The sequence below is a fragment of the Pogoniulus pusillus genome, chromosome 25, assembly GCF_015220805.1.
Source record: "Pogoniulus pusillus isolate bPogPus1 chromosome 25, bPogPus1.pri, whole genome shotgun sequence".
In the NCBI taxonomy this organism is placed as follows: domain Eukaryota; kingdom Metazoa; phylum Chordata; class Aves; order Piciformes; family Lybiidae; genus Pogoniulus; species Pogoniulus pusillus.
In genome coordinates this window covers 3,750,403-3,769,571 of record NC_087288.1, presented here as the reverse complement: position 1 = coordinate 3,769,571, position 19,169 = coordinate 3,750,403, and the positions used below count along the sequence as shown (strand labels likewise).

The 19,169-nt window shown below is 43.5% G+C and overlaps 1 protein-coding gene and 1 long non-coding RNA gene across 5 annotated transcripts in view; one reads left to right on the top strand and one right to left on the bottom strand.

Moving 5' to 3' along the window:
• Window positions 1-16,894, top strand: part of COL12A1 (collagen type XII alpha 1 chain) — a 126,782-nt gene extending 109,888 nt beyond the window's left edge. For 2 of the 4 annotated variants that reach the window (XM_064164217.1, XM_064164214.1), the window contains 6 exons: window positions 7,911-7,946; window positions 8,067-8,133; window positions 10,293-10,481; window positions 11,568-11,636; window positions 12,671-12,841; window positions 14,005-15,218. In XM_064164217.1, the coding sequence (XP_064020287.1) occupies window positions 7,911-7,946; window positions 8,067-8,133; window positions 10,293-10,481; window positions 11,568-11,636; window positions 12,671-12,841; window positions 14,005-14,015 (543 nt within the window). In that variant the 3' untranslated portion in view covers window positions 14,016-15,218. Of the gene's footprint in view, window positions 1-7,910; window positions 7,947-8,066; window positions 8,134-10,292; window positions 10,482-11,567; window positions 11,637-12,670; window positions 12,842-13,204; window positions 13,966-14,004; window positions 15,219-15,649 lie in introns of those variants that run through there. The other 2 variants (XM_064164218.1, XM_064164215.1) reach the window with 2 other exon arrangements.
• Window positions 932-19,169, bottom strand: part of LOC135186503 (uncharacterized) — a 35,895-nt gene continuing 17,657 nt past the window's right edge. The window contains exon 3 of the long non-coding RNA XR_010306984.1: window positions 932-1,147. This is a non-coding gene — a long non-coding RNA (uncharacterized LOC135186503). The remainder of the gene's footprint in view (window positions 1,148-19,169) is intronic.

The window sequence follows — 19,169 nt, the reverse complement described above, 5'->3', positions numbered from 1 at the left end:
CTCTGGTTTCCACTAAAATGATTGTAGTCTGTCATCTGCCAAGATATATATTCCTACTGCACAAGCACAAAGAGCTGGATCAGCAGAACGACTGGAAAGTCTTTATGTTGGTGTGTTTGTGTGCACAGCAAAAAGGTGCTGCGCTGCTGAAAGTGGAGAGGCTTTGATAATATCAGATGAGCACTTCTGGTTTGCAAAAATGTTGTGCTTTTTACAGACATAGAATCCATACAGACATAGAAAACTTACCACACTGAGCTCACAAACCACCAGGAGATGCTCCTCCTAGGAAACCAGAGCTTATCGAGTCCTGGTGCTCACAGTTGTTTGTGTTTTTCATAGAATCATAGAATCAAGAGGTTGGAGGAGACCTCCAAGACCATCCAGTCCAACCTAGCACCCAGCCCTATCCAGTCAAATAGACCCTGGCACTAAATGCCCCATCCAGGCTTGTCTTGAACACCTCCAGGGATGGTGCCTCCACCACCTCCCTGGGCAGCCCATTATAATAGCAAATCACTCTCTCTGTGAAGAACTTCCTCCTAACATCCAACCTATACTTCTCCCAGCACAACTTGAGACTGTGTCCCCTTCTTCTGTTGCTGGTTGCCTGGGAGAAGAGACCAACCCCACCTGGCTACAACCTCCCTTCAGGTAGTTGTAGACAGCAATGAGATCCCCTCTGAGCCTCCTCTTCTCCAGGCTAAACAACCCCATCTCCCTCAGCCTCTCCTCATAGGGTTTGTGTTCCAGACCTTTTACCAGCTTTGTCACCCTTCTCTGGACACATTCCAGCACCTCAGCATCTCTCTGCTAACTTCTTCAGAGGATCACATCTTGCAGGGGAGCATTTAGATTAGATTACAACAAATGGGCACAACTCTTCTCCCAGCACAACAGGAAGCTGGACCTTGGCCTCTTTTAAAGCTGCTCTTTTCTGTGGAGAGGTACTGTCCACAGCAGTCTGTGACTTCAAAATTGTTTGGCAATAGTTTCTATGGATCCTATTCAAACCTTTGAGGCACATCCTGAACAGGGATGGACTGAATAGGAGGTGCTGTACCCCACCACTTTGAGGAGAAATTTGAAGTGATTCATTTGTAGAACCTCTGTGAAATGGTGCTAGAGTCAGGAATGGAGACAGCACCTGTAATGAAGAGTCATTTATTAACGGTACTGGCAAGCAGCCAGAATTTTCCATCCTGCTTCATTGGGCATATGACAGCTGCATAATTTGAAAGAATATATAGTAAGCTAGGCAGCTTGATGGTTATGAAGTAAAAGTTCCCAAGAGCACCTGGAATCATGGAATCACAGAATGTCAGGGGCTGGAAGGGACCTCAAAAGATCATCCAGTCTAACCCCCCTGCCAGAGCAGCATCACCTAGACCAGATCACACAGGAATGTGTTCAGATGGGTTTTGAGTATCTTCAGGAGGGGAGACTCCACAACCCCCCCTGGGCAGCCTGTCCCTGCTCTGTCACTCTCACAGGGAACCAATTCCTCCTCATGTTTAAATGAAGCTGGGGCATTTTCTCATAGAACTGTAGAATTGTTTTCTTTGTTAAAGACTTCCAAGATCATTGAGTCCAATCATCAGTCTAAGACCACCATGGCCATTAAACTACATCTGAAGTGCCACATCCACATGTTTCTTGAAGACCTCCAGGAATGGTGACTCCCCATCTCCCTGGGCAACTTATTTCAATGCCTGACATTAAATTCAGTCTGCATTTGCCAGCCTATGAATGCTGTTTCTCCATGCAGTTGAGGACACTGAGTGTCTTAGGAAAGCTCTGAAGCTTTCCTGCCTTCAGCCATACATTGCTAATGTGATACTCCTGCCAGGGCAGATGCTTGATAGATGTAGCCAAGGTGAAAGGAACTTTTGGTTTGTGAAAAAAATGAGCTTCAGACTACCAGATGTATCTGAGTTTTCTTCACCTGGGACAGTGAGCAGCTGACCCAGCTTAGCAGCAAGGATAGAGATGCAGAAAGCATGCATGAAAGGATATCAGGCTACAGACTCAGTGCAAAGCAAGGCTGTCAACTCTTGTTGAAGCACCACGTGCAAATTCTCCTACACTCTCATCTTAACAGTTCCTTCCAGCTAGAAATACAGGGTTTTTTTGCTCCCCAGTTCCTTGTAGTGGGACATTATGCATCATATTTACCATTTCTTATGTTTATAGAACAGATCCCAGCAGGAATTCTGGCTTCCACCTCACACAGATGTCTTATCAGATTCCTAGTGGACAGAATTTCAACACTTTCTTTTGTGTTCAGTATTAGAATTGCCAAAGGTGCAGCCTGATGGCCAAATACAACTTGCAGGGTCATGAATCATAGCTCAGGCCTGTCTGAGTTCATAGCTTCCTGTCCTAGAGGAAGATAATGAAGCTTCACATTGCTGCTGGGAAATAGGAGTAAAGAACCTGTGACCAGATCCTGCTGTTTCCCCTTCTACTTGAACAATCTGTAACGTCATATAATCATTTTAGTTAGACCTTTAAGATCATTGAGTCCAACCCTTGCTGGTGATACTATGCAGAACAAGTCAGTCGAAAGACATCTTCAATGCAAGGAGCATTGAAAGCAAAAGATACACAGTTACAGGTCAATTATGAGGATCCTTACTGTTAAGAATACATTCCAAGTGAATCCAATCAATTTGACCTCTTTCCTGTTGTCTTCAATACTATTAATGTGCCTAAGCTAAGGTAAGCAGCACCATGAATATGGCTGTGAACATTTATCTACCTCATTGTCTACTTACACTAAAAGATACCTGAAGTGTTAATTGAATTTTCATGGAAACAAAAAATGTGACTTTTTAATCTGCTTAGAAGTACTTCCAGGAGAAATTTAGGTGTCTTTTTGGTGTAGCAGCAAAGCAAGGAGCAATAAGAACACTAAATCAATCATCTGTTGAGATCTGAGCACTGGTTATCCTAGAGGAGACTAAAACACCTGTCCTCTATCTGGTCAGAGTGAGAATTTTCCAGTGATCCATACATATATCATAAGGTAACAATCAGCAAAGGTAAGAAAGAGTTGTTGAGCTAAGAAAGGATATTTGCTCTAGAAGAAATGGATGTTTTCTGTGAACAAATGTAGTGGGAAATGGAAGGTCTTGGACTACTCATTCATAGATTCATGGGATGGTTTGGGTTGGAAGGGACCTTGAGGATCACCTAGTTCCAAGCCCTCCGCTATGAACAGGGACACCTTCCATTAGCCCAGGTTACTCAAGGCCTCACCCAGTCTGGCCTTGAACACTTTCAGGGAGAGAGCATCCACGACCTCCTTAGGCAACCTGTGCCAGTGTCTCATCACCCTCACTGTAAAGAATTTTTTGCTAATCTCCATTCTAAATCTCCCCTCCTCAAGATTCAATCCATTCCCTCATCCTATCACCACAAGCTCTCGTAAAAAATTACACCACCACCCCCCCCCCCCCAGCTTTCTTGTAGGCTTCCTTCTGGTACTCTAAGGCTGCTATAAGGTCTCCCCAGAGCCTCCTCTTCTCCAGGCTGAACAGCCTCCAGTCTAGCATCCTGTCCCCATAGGGGAGGTTCTCCAGCCCTCTGATTACCTTGGACCCACTCCAACAGTTCAATGTCCTCCTTATGCTTGGAGTCCCACAACTTTACACAGCACTGCCGGTGAGCTCTCGTAAGAGTAGAGTAAAGATAGAGTTCAGACAAGAGAGTTCCAGTGGTGTTCTTTTATAGGTGTGAACATGAATGTGGTAATGTCTAAGTTGTCTTAAGGTAGAGCTGGAAGGCCCTCAGGAAACAGTGTAAGGCATTTTTGCTTTATCTCTAAGGTACAATTCGACTCCAGGATCAAACAGACTCTTAGGAGGTGAAGCTGAGCATGCATGGGAGATGTTTGTTGTGAGTTAAACAGGTTTTGAGCACTTTGCATTCTCTTCTGTGCTGTGTTTACTGATCCTGCCTCTATCTATGCAGACAGCCCAGGTGAGGTCTCAAAGAGACGCCGCGTTGAGAGCAAGGAACGGGTGGTTCTTGTGGGGAGTAAGCATCCTTTTGGGGGAAAACAATTGAGTGCATTATCTTTTAAAGTAAAAATAGCAAAACTTGCTTTGTTTTGTCCTCCTTGAGCTGCAGAGCTTTGCAGCCTTTAGTCCCACAGCTCAGAAAAAATCCCACATGCAGCATAAACCAGCTTTTCCTCACACTGACCCCAAGTGACTCCCTCATTGCAGGATATCAAGAAAACAGAATGTCAGCAGCAGCAGCTGCTGCTTCTCAAAATGCTGGCAAGCAGTTGGCTAATCTATTGAAAGAAAATGAAGTGAAATTTAAGAAGAAGAAAACCAAGTGGGAGGAAGATGCAAATAGCAACTCAGTAATTGCAGTTGCAATTATTTGTTTTGGAAATCCTATTTCTAAAGCATCCAGGTGGAAACTGAACTTCTTGCTAGTGCAGGCAATCAACCTCTTAATCTTCAGATGTTAAAATGGGTTTGGGATAGCTGATTTCCAATCTTGAGGCTGAACCAGAGTGTCCTTGCAAGGTCACAGATTGAAGAATGAGGCTCATTTGGTTTCAATACATTGTAAAGTTGACTGTGTATTGCTTATAGTTAAGGGATGGCCTTTGGCTTTTTTTCTAGCTGGGGGACTTTTGCTGGCAATGATTTGGAGTAATATTGTACTTTGATTACCAGGGCACCTTCCTGTCTCATCAGCATCACTTGTGGCTGAAGACAGCCAGAAGAGCTTTCCTTAACCAGTTAGAAAAAGTGTTTCCAGAAGCAATATATAGAACTTGAACATCTTAAATTTGCCTTTTTTTTTTTTTCTTTTCTTCCCTCTTCTGTGTGTAGCTCTGGTTTGTGAAGGCTCTAGCAAGTGAAATTCTTTTGGACAGGGGATTTAAAGGAATGATTAGACTGTTGACAGGAGAACAGACCAGAAACCTGATCTCTAATGCTTTACCTAGTGAATAAACCAGCAGGTGATCACAGAATGGTTTAGGTTGGAAGGGACCTCATGGAGTTCAGTCTCTTCTGCCAGGCAACCAGCAACAGAAGAAGGGGACACAGTCTCCAGTGATGCCAAGGGAGGTCTAGGCTGGATGTTAGGAGGAAGTTCTTGACAGAGGGTGATTGGCATTGGAATGGGCTGCCCAGTTTGGTGGTGGAGTTGCCATCCCTGGAGGTGTTGAAGCAAAGGCTGGGTGAGGCACTTAGTGCCATGGTCTGGTTGATTGGCTAGGGCTGGGTCCTAGGTTGGAGTGGATGATCTTGGAGGTCTCTTCCAACCTGGCTGATTCTATGATTCATAGGCAGGGACACCTCCCTCTAGAACAGGTCTCTCAAGGCCTTGTGCAACCTGGCCTTGGACACCTCCAGGGAGGGAGCAGCCACAACCTCCCTGGGCAACCTGCTCCAGTGCTTCACCACCTTCACTGGAAACAACTTCTTCTTAACATCCAGTTTCAATCTCCCCTCTGCCAGTTTAAGCCCATTACTCCTCATCCTGTCACTACAACACCCCAGTGATGGGTGAGCTGCCTCCTACTTTCTGTGTGTGTCATGGGATAGATGCATGCTGCAGTACAGTGGAGAAGCTCAGGTAGCTTACTAAGGTCACATCATGACACTCCCCATGGGAATTTGTTTGCCCCAGACCTTGAGAGAAGTCTATGAAACAGTGCCACTGCATTTGAAGTGTATCTGCTGTGACCTCAGTGGAATGATTTGTTGTGTTGCTGAGACTGACTGCGGGTACTGGAGGAATGCTATGGAAAACAGCTGCAGCCCACACTCAGCCTTTACTTTGTTAATGGTGACAAACAGACTCCTTAAAGAAAGACAATGTAAAGAGCAGTAGTACTTGGGATGTGTGGTAGCAGTTGACCAAGAGTGGCCTTTCACCTTTGAAAAATGGAACCTTTGTGTTCAAATAGTAACTTGGGCCACAGGTGAAAATCAACTTGAACTGCTAGCCTCTTTTTGCTTCACCAGCCTCCTCTGCTCTCTGCACTCATCCTGAACTTTCAGTAGCTTTTTAGAACTTAGCTGTGGCCTAACTCTACATCCACTGAAGTCACCTGGAAAGCTCACACTGACCACTCCAGGAACCACAGTTTTGGCCAAAGTTTTGTTTGCTGCCCTGGAATTTGGCATACAGATGGCATTTGTCCCAGGGCGTATTCAAGAGCACTGCAAGGGCTATTCATGGTGGCTTCATAAGAATGCCATGCAGCAAATGCAGCCTTGATTTCTTTTTCTGCTTTTATGTTTTGATGGCAAAATGAAAAGAACATTTTTGAAACGCTTCACAGACACTTAGATTCTCTCAAAGGGTGACCTAGTGGCTAAAACTAATCAATCTGTGAAACTGCTTTGCCACTAACTTTGAAATGGGCATCTGCCATTTTCACTGTGGCCAAAATCATGGCAAATAGACCAAAGCAAGGTAGAAAATTCTTTCTGAGATCACTACTGTCTTTTTGAAAACCTTTAAAAATCCATCATACCAGACACTGTCATTAGAGTTTCTTTGGAAAGTGTGGGTTTGCTCTCAAGTTGTGCCAGGGTAGGTATAGGCTGGATATTAGGAAGAAGTTCTTCACAGAGAGAGTGATTTCCCATTGGAATGGGCTGCCCAGGGAGGTGGTGGAGGCACCATCCCTGGGGGTCTTCAGGAAAAGACTGGATGAGGCACTTAGTGCAATGGTCTAGTTGACTGGCTAGGGCTGGGTGCTAGGTTGGACTGGATGATCTTGGAGGTCTCTTCCAACCTGGTTGATTCTATGATTCTATTTTTACTAGCATTGCAATGCAAAGATAAGGCTGAAATCTCAAAATGCTGGGTGAGAGATGCACAGGCAACATTTTGTTTGCAGAGTAGATTGTGTGTATATATAGAATCATAGAATCAACCAGCTTGGAAGAGACCTCCAAGCTCATCCAGTCCAACCTAGCACCCAGCTCTATCCAATCAACCAGACCATGGCACTAAGTGCCTCATCCAGTTTTTTCTTGATGTCTTGAGTTCAATGTTAAAAATCCATCTTTTCAGTATACCATCCCTAGACACACACACACACACACATATGAATTAGAATCAGCCTTTTGGTTGCCTTCTAATGTAGTATTGTTGAAAACCTAAAGCTCCTATTACCACTAAAGTATTCAAAACCAAAGAGAAATTGCTGATAGACAAAAGTTAGCTCTTGATAAATGCCAATAATTCTTAAGCAGCTCAAGCTAAGTCTTCTGTGAGACAGTTGTAGAACTAGAACTGTTTGAGCAGAGAATCTGTTGTTAGAGTAAGCACTCAGTGGAATCCTTCTCCATTTTATGTGTCACCTCTGTATACTGCTGTTTGGTTACTCTAGGGTCTGTTTCTTCTGGATTCAGAGAGGCAGCTGCCCCTCCTAGCTGAACTTCTATCTTGATGGGTTGACTTAAGGCTTCAAATTAAACAGTCATATATAACTCATAGGAGACCTTTTGCCACAAGCAGAAGTGTGATGCTAGGAATTCAACTTTCATGTTGCCAGTATGGTCCCAGTGTCAGAATACACCAGGGGCTTTTTTTTTTTTTTTTTTGGCTCTAGTTTGAATTTTTCCTTCAGATATTTTTCTTTTTAGTCTCTGTGTTTGGTCATACATGTCAGACCACTGCTTGTCCAGTCTTATCTGGCACTTGCTTTAGCATCTCTGGAAAGCAAAATTCCAGGAACACAGGGTCTGTCTTCACAAAGATATCATCATAGAATGGCTTAGGTTGGAAAGGACCTTGAAGATCATCTCCTCCAACCTCTCTACCAAAGGAACCAAAATGTTTTCTTTTCAGAACTGCACATCTCAAATGGGGTGGAACAAGATAATCCTTCAGCTGTTTTATTTCTATTCTATTTATTTTAGGGTGCACCTGGGATGAAGGGAGAAAAAGGTGACAGAGTAAGTCTGCTTTAAAGTCAATTTTTCTCACTTTACCTTTTTTTTTCTTGATTCAGCAGTGTGTCTTTAAAAGCACAGACTCTTGCTAATACAACCCCTGCTTTGGTTTGGACTGTTTAGGGTGACATTGCATCTCAGAACATGATGCGAGCAGTTGCACGACAGGTCTGTGAACAGCTGATAAACGGTAAGCAATGTTGCTTTTCTTTCCCATTGTAGTAATTTTCTCCTTGTTAAACACACAAAAAATACCCAGCAGTGATGTGGGCAGCAGGGCAAGGGACGACATCCTCTACTCTGCACTTTTGAGACCCCACCTGGAGTACTGCGTCCAGTTCTAGAGCCCCTGGGACAAGAGGGCTATGGATGTGCTGGAAGGTGTCCAGAGAAGGGCCACAAGGATGAGCAGAGGGCTGGAGCTGCTCTGCTATGAGGAGAGACTGAGGGAGTTGGGGCTGTTCAGTCTGGAGGGGAAAAGGCTCCCAGGTGACCTTATTGTGACCTTTCAGTATCTGAAGGGGGCTACAAGAAAGCTGGGGAGAGACTTTTTAGGCTGTCAGGTAGTGCTATGAGTGGGGGGAATTGAACAAAGCTAGAAATGGGTAGATTCAGACTGGATGTTAGGAAGAAGTTCTTCAGTATGAGAGTGGTGAGACCTTAGAATGTGTTGCCCAGTTAGGTGGTGGAAGCTCCATCCCTGGAGGTGTTTAAGGCCAGGCTGGAGGAGGCTCTGGCCAGCCTGATCTAGTGTGAGGTGTCCCTGCCCATGGCAGGGGGGCTGGAACTGGATGATCCTTGTGGTCCCTTCCAACCCTGTCTGATTCATGATTCTAAATTCAAGGTGAGGGATACTGGTCACAGAGCACAGGGAGAGCTTGTGTGATCTGATAGCTGCCCAGTGCTAATGATTTGCTGGCTTGGTCATGAAATACTCTGACCTCTGGAAATACACATGCAAATGTAGTGCTCTGTACAAGGAAAGGGACTTTCCTCTTGTCATCCTGGTCCAAAATGACTTCATCTTTTGTCATAAAATCAGTATACATTTTCTCATTAGACATCTTCAAGAGGAGAGGACTGGTGAGAAAAATGCTGCTCACTGCAGGAACTTTGCTAGCAGAAAAAGATGTCTGTTGAGTAAATACTGTGCAGAGAATCAGCTGTGCATACAAGTAAAAATGATATCTGTTTAGGGAAGGGCTCCACATTGAATTTAAGTCCTTTACTGCCACACAGTAGAGGACTTAAAACTGACTTAAATTTATGGCTGTGCTGTTCATGAGAGTGTTCTTTACAGAGGTTTTCTCTCTGTCCCTCGAGGCAGTGCTTTTGCTGTCAGCAGACCTGCCAAGGAGGACAGAGATGAATATGCTCATAAGTTGTTCTTCATATTGTTTCTGTAACAAGAGGAAGTGCTAACTGAGGTAAAGAGGTGATTAAGGATGCTGATGTACAGGAAGGAGGACAGTATGGCCTTGAAGAAGTCTGGGATGGCTGTTGTGGAAAGCCTCTCTATTAGCCAGCACAAAGGAAGAAAAGTACATTCAGCATTGCATTAGGCTTGTGAGTAAGGATGTGAGGTCTTTTATCATCTCTTTTTTTGAGATGCCTTATTGTGGTCATATTCAGCTCCTCTCCTCAGGGTTATTCTAGGACTGTCATACCACACTAATTAAGTAGGACTAGACATGGCCCCCATGAAGGGCTCCTTTCTGCATAGTTTCACAGTGCTGTTGCTTTTCTCCAGACACCTTTCTTTAGAAGCTAAATTTGCCTGTATTCAAAAGACAGATAGGTGCAAGCCTGCACATCCTGCAGAGCTAAGAAAGCTTCCTCTTGGGCTATGCACTGCTAGCTCTGCACATGAATAATTTATACTGTGTTCCTGGTAGCTTCAGAGCTCTGAGAGTTCAGAGGATATGCCAAACTGCACTTTTAGAAGTGTGAGTCCTTTCTGTTCATCAAAGTGAAAAAACCCTTCTAATTAGAACTCTGAGAGAAAAAGCATTGTAAACAAGTGATTAATTTGTGACCTTATTTGCTTTAAAGCTCCTTTTTGTTTGTATTACTGGCTTCTGGAGTCCCTCTTACCTTTCTTCCCTCCCTTCTCCAGTTCTGATGAGCCTTCCTACCAGACATTTACCCTAAGTAGCCTTCCTACCAGACATTTACCCTAAGTAGCCTTCCTACCAGACATTTACCCTAAGTCTGATTAATTCTTCTGTACTGGTTTATCATTAATTCATTGAATAGAAACAAAGGTAGAATTTAAAGAGGAGAGAGAATTTGTTATTCCTTTCCCCCCTGATAAAAGGTTTGTTGAACCATTTTTCTTTGCTTCTGAAGGCCAAATGAGCAGATTCAACCAAATGCTGAATCAAATCCCCAACGATTATTATTCAAACCGGAACCAGCCAGGGCCACCAGGACCACCTGGTCCCCCAGGAGCTGCTGGGACAAGAGGAGAGCCTGGACCTGGAGGAAGACCAGGATTCCCGGGACCTCCTGGGGTGCAAGGACCACCTGGTGAGAGAGGTGAGTAAATTCTATGGTGGTTGTGTATTTGGACACAGAGCAGAGGCTGCCAGAGGAGCAGTCTGATCCCTTTACCATGTAGAAAGCCCACACCCAGCAGTAGCCTTTTAGGTCACTCGGATTGCCTGAAGGACGATCAGGCAATGTGCTGGAGGAGGTTACTCACATCAGTGCTTTCCCATGTCTCTCCCTTGCTTATGTTTCACAAAACACAAGTTGGTAGAACATTTTGGCTGCTGTCTCAGACTTCCACAGGATAGCCCAGGAAAGTGAATGCTCTCAGAACTTTTCTGGCACCAGACAGCTACATCTTGAAAGGCTGTTTGGAGTAACACAACTCTTCTCAGAAGAGGACTCCGATTAAGAGAGAGAGTCACTACCAAGACTGAAAAGCAGGAGTTGGAAGAATTAGGTTTTGTCTCTTTATCCTGAGGAAAGGAAGCAACTCTGAACAGAGCACGAGCAAATGAGCAAACCCATTTTGTGGCCACTTTGGATCTCTGCAAAGATGTGGAAGGTCTCTACTGTGCAGCTGTGGCCTCCAGCTGCTTTGCTCAGGGCTGGGCTTTTTTCCTAGCACCTGGTGCAAACTTTCCCAGCATCTAGCATCATCTTTAAAAAAGCACTGGAGAAAAAAATAAACAAAGAGGAATGAATTTCTGAAGTCTGCTCACTCAAACTTATTTTGTCTAAACTATGAGAAAGAAACCTTTAGAGCAGAAGTATGCAAGCTGGAAAATGCCTTCATGTTTGCAGTCTAAAATAATGAGATTCTGTGGGCTTTCAAATATCTCAGAGACTTGTTTCTATGTTTGGGAAAGTTTTATTCACACTAAATTACCTCTGCATCCTACTTTATTTATGGTTTGCTATATTTATATCCTAATTGCATTTCCAAAATTGGACTTCTGTGCAAAATAAGGTTTGACCAGCCTTGTTATGTTAAATAATGGGAAGTAAATGCTCCTATCAATGAGAAAGCATGAAAAACAAAATGTTTAATGTGGTTTCCTTCCTTTGATTTAAAAAAATAACATAAATATTTTTGTGGCTCATTTGTTGTTATTTCAAAACTTTATTTTGTAGGAATGCCTGGAGAGAAAGGAGAAAGAGGGACTGGATCTCAAGGACCAAGAGGTTTGCCAGGACCACCTGGTAAATATTTCTTGTTTTATCAAATTACAGAGAAGTAGAGGGGAAAAAAAAGAAGAAACCATTTCTCCACAGGGAACCAAACTGCACTTGGTGAATGAAAAAGCTTTTGACACGTGTTGGGGTTTACTAGAAACCCATACAAAACAAAAAAGAGCAACCTAGAAAGACTGTTGGATGTGGCTAATGAGTAAGTTAGAAGATAAATACTTCTCTGGCAGGCTTGCTTGTGTGAAAATGTGTTTTTATGAGTACACATTGTCCAAATATTTGATGGTTATTTGCATAAGTTATCAGAGCCTGCACAGGGATTATTTAGTTCCAATTTTTTCACTTGTGATTGTAGAACTACTCATTGCCCCCAGGCTGCAAAATAGTCCCACGTGCAGAGTTCCCAGATGACAGGCTCACAATTTGGCTCTTGGTTTTGGTCTTCCTATCATGCAGCAGTTTTGCTCGCTGAGGCCTTGGCAGGAATCAGCTGCATCATTTGTTTCTGCTTGTAGTTTACTGGGCTAAACATGGGGCTTTCAGTACGGGACCTATAAAGTGCTTGCAGCAAATTGCAGCCTCAGATATTTGAAGCTTTTACTTTTCTGCTAACCATAATAAGTCTGCTTCCAAAAAAAACATTACCTCATCCATCCTGGGGTTACAGGGTAGGAGAATTAATGCACTCCTGCATTTTAATTGAAATCCAGCGTGCTTGTCTAATCTAGCAGTTTCCCTTGAGCTCTTTGTGTCTCACACAGTGGGGAAAGAAAGCAGAGAACTCATTGATGCTTCTTACTTGGCTCAAACCTTACTAAAGCAGTTTCTGTGGATAAATCCTTAAATAAGCCACACACAGGGAAGCAACTAATGATGAGTCCCATTTCTAGTTCTCTATTGTTTTTCCTTCTGTTGACCACCAAAGAGTGGCAAAGTGCAAGCATTTTTTTCTCACCAAAGACACAGCCTAGTCTGTGTAGTCTATAGACACTTAGCTGCCAGCTCTTAAAGAAAACAACTTCCCAACCTCTCCATTCCAACATTAGGTCCTCAAGGAGAATCTAGAACTGGTCCACCAGGCTCCACGGGATCACGAGGACCACCAGGGCCACCAGGTCGCCCTGGAAATGCTGGGATCCGAGGTCCCCCGGGGCCACCAGGATATTGTGATTCATCCCAGTGCGCCAGCATCCCTTACAATGGCCAAGGATTCCCAGGTAGGTGATGCACAGCCTGGCGTGCCTTAAATAGCCTTCACGGATGTGACTGCTCATATTGAGCTGCTTTAGATGAGACAGTCCTGCATAAGACTGAACCTGGAGGAAAAGGTTCAGGTGAGCAGGCCTGCCTCATTTGCAGTGTGCAGGTATATGAGCAGTCATTTGAACTTTGATCTAGATTTACTTGAAGATATTTGTGCTTCACTTGAAAAAATAGCTTGTAGTAACTCACTATTTTAGCCTTGTTTTGCTAAAGGTAGAAGGCTAGTAGCTGATAATGGTGCTTGTAGGATTTAAGTGACCATTTTCTTCTTCTTCTTTTTTCCCCCCTCCATCCCCACCCCTTCCAATCGTCTTCAGAACAAGGTTGAATTCTCCATGTCTCTCTTGAAAAATAAAAAAGAATTCTATGTTGTGGTTGGCAATTTCCGTGTGTCTCTTTTTGAGCAGTGTCAGGATTATACCTATGAAATTGGGGCCTGAAATAAAAGTTTTCTGCAAGGGAAATCCATTTGGTGATGCACTGCAGACAAATCAAAGGGAAAAAAAAAACAACCCCACCTCTGTCCTATGATTTCTACCAGGGAATCTGATTAGCCCTGAGCCATATCAGCCTTCCGCTCTGTGGTGTAGCACAAAACAGCAGGCTGCTTCTGGAATTAAAAATCAAGGCTCACAGAGGCCACTGATTTCTGACTGGAAAGATTCTAATATACTTTAGCATGAGGATCCTGTAGGACCAAAGGATTGTTAACAAATTAATATGTATGCATTGCAACATCTCCGAGTTGGTATATGTGACGCTACTATTGGATATGGTTTGCTGTTAGTGTATTGTGCATGTACCCATGGACAGAGAGAAAAATAAAGGAGATATATATATATATATATATATGTACACACTTGCAGACTCAGTGCTGCTGATTAAAGTTCAGATCACGTACAAAATTCTGACTGAAATGAAACAAACCAAAAGAAAGAGCAAACAGTACCTGCAGCACAGCAGCAGCAGTGTTCTCCTTGCGAGCAAGCAGCTGCGTCTACATATATACATATATGCCTGTAACTGAACTTGTGACGTGTTGATGAGGATGAAACTATGTTTATGCACATTGGATGGACTTTTTTAAAAGACTAACATCATCTTTGACCTGTTTCAGGTTTCGGCTAACACATTTTCTAAGTCGCCAGTGCTGCTTACAGTTTGAACCCCTGAAAGTCCTGTTTCTGAGATGTTTGCGCACGTGCTTATTAGAAACCGAGTCCCTATGGACCCCTCACCACGGATATGGTTTTTGAACCATGTTGACCTCATAGAATGGGGGAGATTTCTTCTTCTTTTTTTTTTTTTGCCTCACACTAACACAGCTCCTGAATGAGATAAAGGACAGCGATGTCGAATGGTTAAGCCTGTTGCATTTCAATAATAAACCAGAGAGTCTTCTTCTTTCTTTAAACCCAAACAAAGCAAACTAAAGAGCGGTACCAGCCAAAAGCCTCGGCGCTGAGGGAGGCTGTGTAAAACTACTAACCAGCAAAGGTAACGCCGGGAGAAGGGACAGATTTAACCTGGGAAGTGGGAAACGACCTCTGTAAATAGTAAATAACTAATTGTGGCTTGTAAATGATTTGTATGGGGACCCTACCCACTAAAAGCTGTTAACAACTCTACGTGATGCTCTTGCATAAAAGCCTGCTGCTGCTTGCTGTGTGCCGGAATAACATCTTTGACAACTTAGGAAGCCTACCTGTCCCTTGCTTGTCATGACTGTGTCTGAAGCAGGCCCTGTGCTGCCTTCTCTTTTATTTTTAATATGTATTCTTGTTGGATTCTGTAACTGCAGTTCTAAATACCAAAGTGGTTTATTTAAAACAAAGCTATTTTCTATAATTATTTTTCTTCTGTTTTGCTGTAGTTTTTGGTGTTCCTGAAGCACCAGCTCAGCTGTAACTCGGTTTGTTACGAGGAACAGCAGGAGAAAATGACATGTACTGTATATTGCCCGCTGGTGATAGTTGTGTCTACACTTTGCTTTCCCACTCTCAGACCAAAAATCAGTCTATGCCAAACCTATGTGTCCATTTTACCTCCTCCGTGCCTTCTACTAATTAAGTCCAGTGCTTGGATTTACTGAAGTAGCTGTAAAATAATATTTTCTATTTGATTTGTCTGGTGGTTTTTTTTCCTTTTTTTCTCCCTCCTTTTTTTCCCTCTTCCCCCCCCTCCTTTTTTATTTCTCCCTCCTTTTTATTCCTCTCTCCTTTCCCTCCCCTCATTTTTTTCTCCCTCCTTTTTTCCTCCCCTCCTTTTTTCCCCCTCCTTTTTTTCTCCCCTCCTTTTTTCCCCTCTTTTTTTCCCTCTCCTTTTTTATTTCTCCCTCCTCTTTTTTTCCCTCCTTTTTTTCACCTCTCCTTTTTTTCCCTCCTTCTTTCCCCCCCTCCTTCTCTTCCCCTTCCTTTTCTCCTAATTCTATTTTTAGTTTTGCAATAATTGGTCCCTTGCTTAATTTAAGACTCTTTCTGCAATGTTGTGTGCATTATAAATACAGAACCTTTACAGAAATCATTATTTTTAAACCTTTAGCTATTTTTTGCTGCCAAAACAAAAGAAGTATTCCTGAACCAAACTGAAAAGCACCCCCTCCCACACACACATATGCAGAGTGAACTATTAACTTATGTATTTATTATGTGGAAGTAAGATTGGACTAACAGCTGATGTAGACAAACTAACTGTGGTTGTGTTTGTGGATTCAAAGCCATGCCATAACTGTTGTGTTCAATCGGACAACTATTTTCAACCAGAACCATACGTGCCTGAAAGTGGACCCTACCAACCTGAAGGTGAACCCTTTATAGTACCTATGGAGTCAGAAAGGAGAGAGGACGAATATGAGGACTATGGAGTTGAAATGCATTCACCAGAATACCCTGAGCACATGCGCTGGAAAAGATCACTGTCAAGAAAAGCAAAGCCAAACCCTTAAGAGATCTGTGCCTTGATTTTGATCTTGGGTTTTGTTCTTTTTTTTCCTTTGGTTGCTGGGTTTGGTTGGTTGCTATGCTTGCATCTGCAGCTACACAGAGGGGGGATGCACCGTCATGTTTTTGCAGTAGGACTTTTGGTCTCCTATCAGATGCACCCCTGTTGTGTAGCTTGCTTTTGTGGGGATAGCAATGTTTTGTACCTAGAGACTTTGTGTTGCTCCAGAAATGCTTGTAAAATACTTTTGTGGGGTTTTTCTTTGCTTATAATGACCACATACAGGTTAATAACTTGCGTTCAGTTATCCCAGCGCTGCCTTTTCCTTAACATGATGTAAAAACAAATGAATAAATGATAGTAATAATAATTAAAAGAAGAAGAAGAAAAAGGAAAACCAAACAAAAAATAACCACAGAGCTGCTGCAAATTTCCTAAGGACTCTCTGATTTAGCTCTACTCTTTTCTTCTTTTTTCTTCCTCAATGCATGTTTGCAGTGCAGTCAGATCACAGATCTGCATTACAGAATAAAAGGGAAAGAAATCAAACCCTCCCTCTCCTTCCACTATCACTGCCATGTTCTTCTCTTCCTAGTTACACTTTGCAGAGCATATACTGCTCTTAGCCATCTCCTTTAAACACCACAGTAGCTGCAAATCATTGTATCAACTGGATACAGCATAATAATGCCTGAAATCTCCTTCTCTGTAGACACAGCAACATTTATGCCGAATTGCAGAGATGAAATTGCATGTTTATGTTGTATATTTAGTATGGAATTTATTTTATTGTTATTGGGGGTTTTATTTTTTTGGTTTTGTTTTGTTTCTGGGTTTGTTTTGGTTTTTTTTTGGTTTATTTTGTTAGGTTTTTTTTGTTCTTTCCCTCCTCCCCCCCCAGAATACAATGGTTTAGTTATCAAAAAGCAGTTGGAAATTGTTTGCAAGACTATGGATATAGAATTGCTGCTTTTTATATTTTAACTGCAAATTGTGAATTTCACTGCCTTATATTATTTATTTCTGAAATGAAAGAGGCATTTTTCAATAAAACTACTGAAAATTTACATGCCTGTTAGGTTTTTATTGACTGAGAGGTGTGTGTGTGTGTTCTATTAGTGGTGCTTACACAATCATTTGGAAATGCCTGGTACCAAAAATCAGCTGGAATGGAAATAGTCTTAAAACAGGTCTTTGGGCTATGGTGTCTACCTGTGGGTGGATGGAAGCAGGAGAGGCTTCCTCTCTCTGAGGTATAAGTGAGACTTCTAACAAGTCAGCCTACAAGGTATTGGGTGAAGAAAACCAAAGCTGTGTCTAGATGTGGATGGATGGAAGCAGGAGAGGCTTCCTCTCTCTCAGGTATAAATGAGCCTTCTAACAAGTCAGCCTGCAAGGTATTGGGTGAAGAAAAGCAAAGAATCATAAAACTATAAAATAGCTTAGGTCAGACCTCAGTGATCACCTACTCCAACCTCCCTGCCATGGAGCCTCAACTAGGCTCTGCTCAAGGACTCATCCAACCTGGACTCCAACACGCCCAGGGAGCAGGCATCCACAAGCCTATTCCCAAGTTTAACCACCCTCATGCTGAAGAACTTCCTAAGATCCAGTCTAAACCTGCTCTTCCTCTTCTTCAAAGCATTCCTCCTTGTCCTGTCACTAGACATGTTTAGGAAGTCCATCTGCAGCCTTTCTGTAGGATCTTTACAGGTAGTGGAAGACTTGAGGATCCCCCTGGAGTCTTCTCTAGTCTGAACAACCCCAGCTCCCTCAGTCAGTTGCTGCCTTATTTTGGGTTACTGGTGAGTGACTGCTGCAGAGAGAAAGCCTTTCCACCCAAAGAACTGCAGAGAGCACCCAACACCACAGAGGCTTTTAGTTCCTCGTGGGCAGACCACTCCAATGTTTGAGAACCCTCTCCGGGAAGAAGTATTTCCTAGCATCTAGCCTGAACCTCCCCTGGCACAGCTGGTAACCATTTCCTCTAGTACTGGGGCTTGGTACCAAGAAGGTGCCCCCTCCTTGTTCCAGCCTCCCTTCAGCTAGTTGTAGAAAGCAATGAGGTCTTCCTTCAGCCTCCTCTTCTCCAGATGGAACAACCCCAGCTCAACATCCAACAGAACCTAAGCTCATGGGTAGTTAGTACATTTAATAGCAAAATCATCTTTACAGAGCTGCTGAGTGGATACAAGCTCTAGAATGTGTACTTCCTACAGGCACAGAATTGCCAAGTAGGAGTCACAACCACCTCTGAACTTGAGATAGGTATTGATAAGCATTTGCATTCCAGAAAATTCCCCATAGTCCCCAAGCCTGGTTAGCACAGGGGCCACCTGTGCCACAGTATTTGACAGGGGCAGATTTTTTCCAGGGTGCATTTTCAAGGTGAGAAGGCTCTCATAGGATCATAGAATGCTTTAGGTTGGAAGGGATCTCAAAGATCATCCAGTTTCAACCTCCTGCCATAGGCAGGGACACCTCCACTAGAACAGGTAGCTCATGGCCTCATCCAACCTAGCCTTAGAATCATAGAATCAACCAGGTTGGAAGAGACTTCCAAGATCATCCAGTCCAACCTAGCACCCAGCCCTATCCAGTCATCTAGACCATGGCACCAAGTGCCTCATCCAGGCTTTTCTTGAACACCTCCAAGGATGGTGACTCCACCACCTCCCTGGGCAGCCCATTCCAATGGCAAATCACTCTCTCAACACCTTCAGGGAGGGAGCATCCACAACCTCCCTGGGCAACCTGTGCCAGTGTCTCACCACCCTCACTGCAAACAACTTCTGCCTAACATCCAGTTTCAATCTTCCCTCTGCCAGTTTAAATCCATTACTCCTCATCCTGTCATTACAAGACTTCATAAACAGTCCCTCCCCAGCCTTTCTGTAGCCCACTTCAGATACTGGAAGGCCACTCCAAGGTCACCTGGAAGCCTTCTCTTCTCCAGGCTGCAGAGCCCCAACTCTCATAACCTGTCCTCACAGGAGAGGTGCTGCAGCCCCCTGAGCACCTTTGTGGCCCTGCTTTATGCCAATATGAAGCAAATACTTGAAATGTTTGGACAGTGTATCAGTGAGTGTTTACTGATGGAGGCCAGCAAGGATGAGCAACTCATTTCCAGGAATTCTCAGGGCAAATGACTCTTGAGGGGTTGGGGGATACTGCTTCTGTGAAAGCTGCTGCAAAGCTGAGCCAGGCAAAGGCTGGAGAAATGCAGATGCACAGCAAACACAAACAAGCCTGACCTCCTGAATAGCTCATGCCCAGCTGAGCAGTTAGTGTAGTCTGGCAGTTGTAAGGGAGGAAAGTAAAAAAGCTTCAGACGCTAGGGAA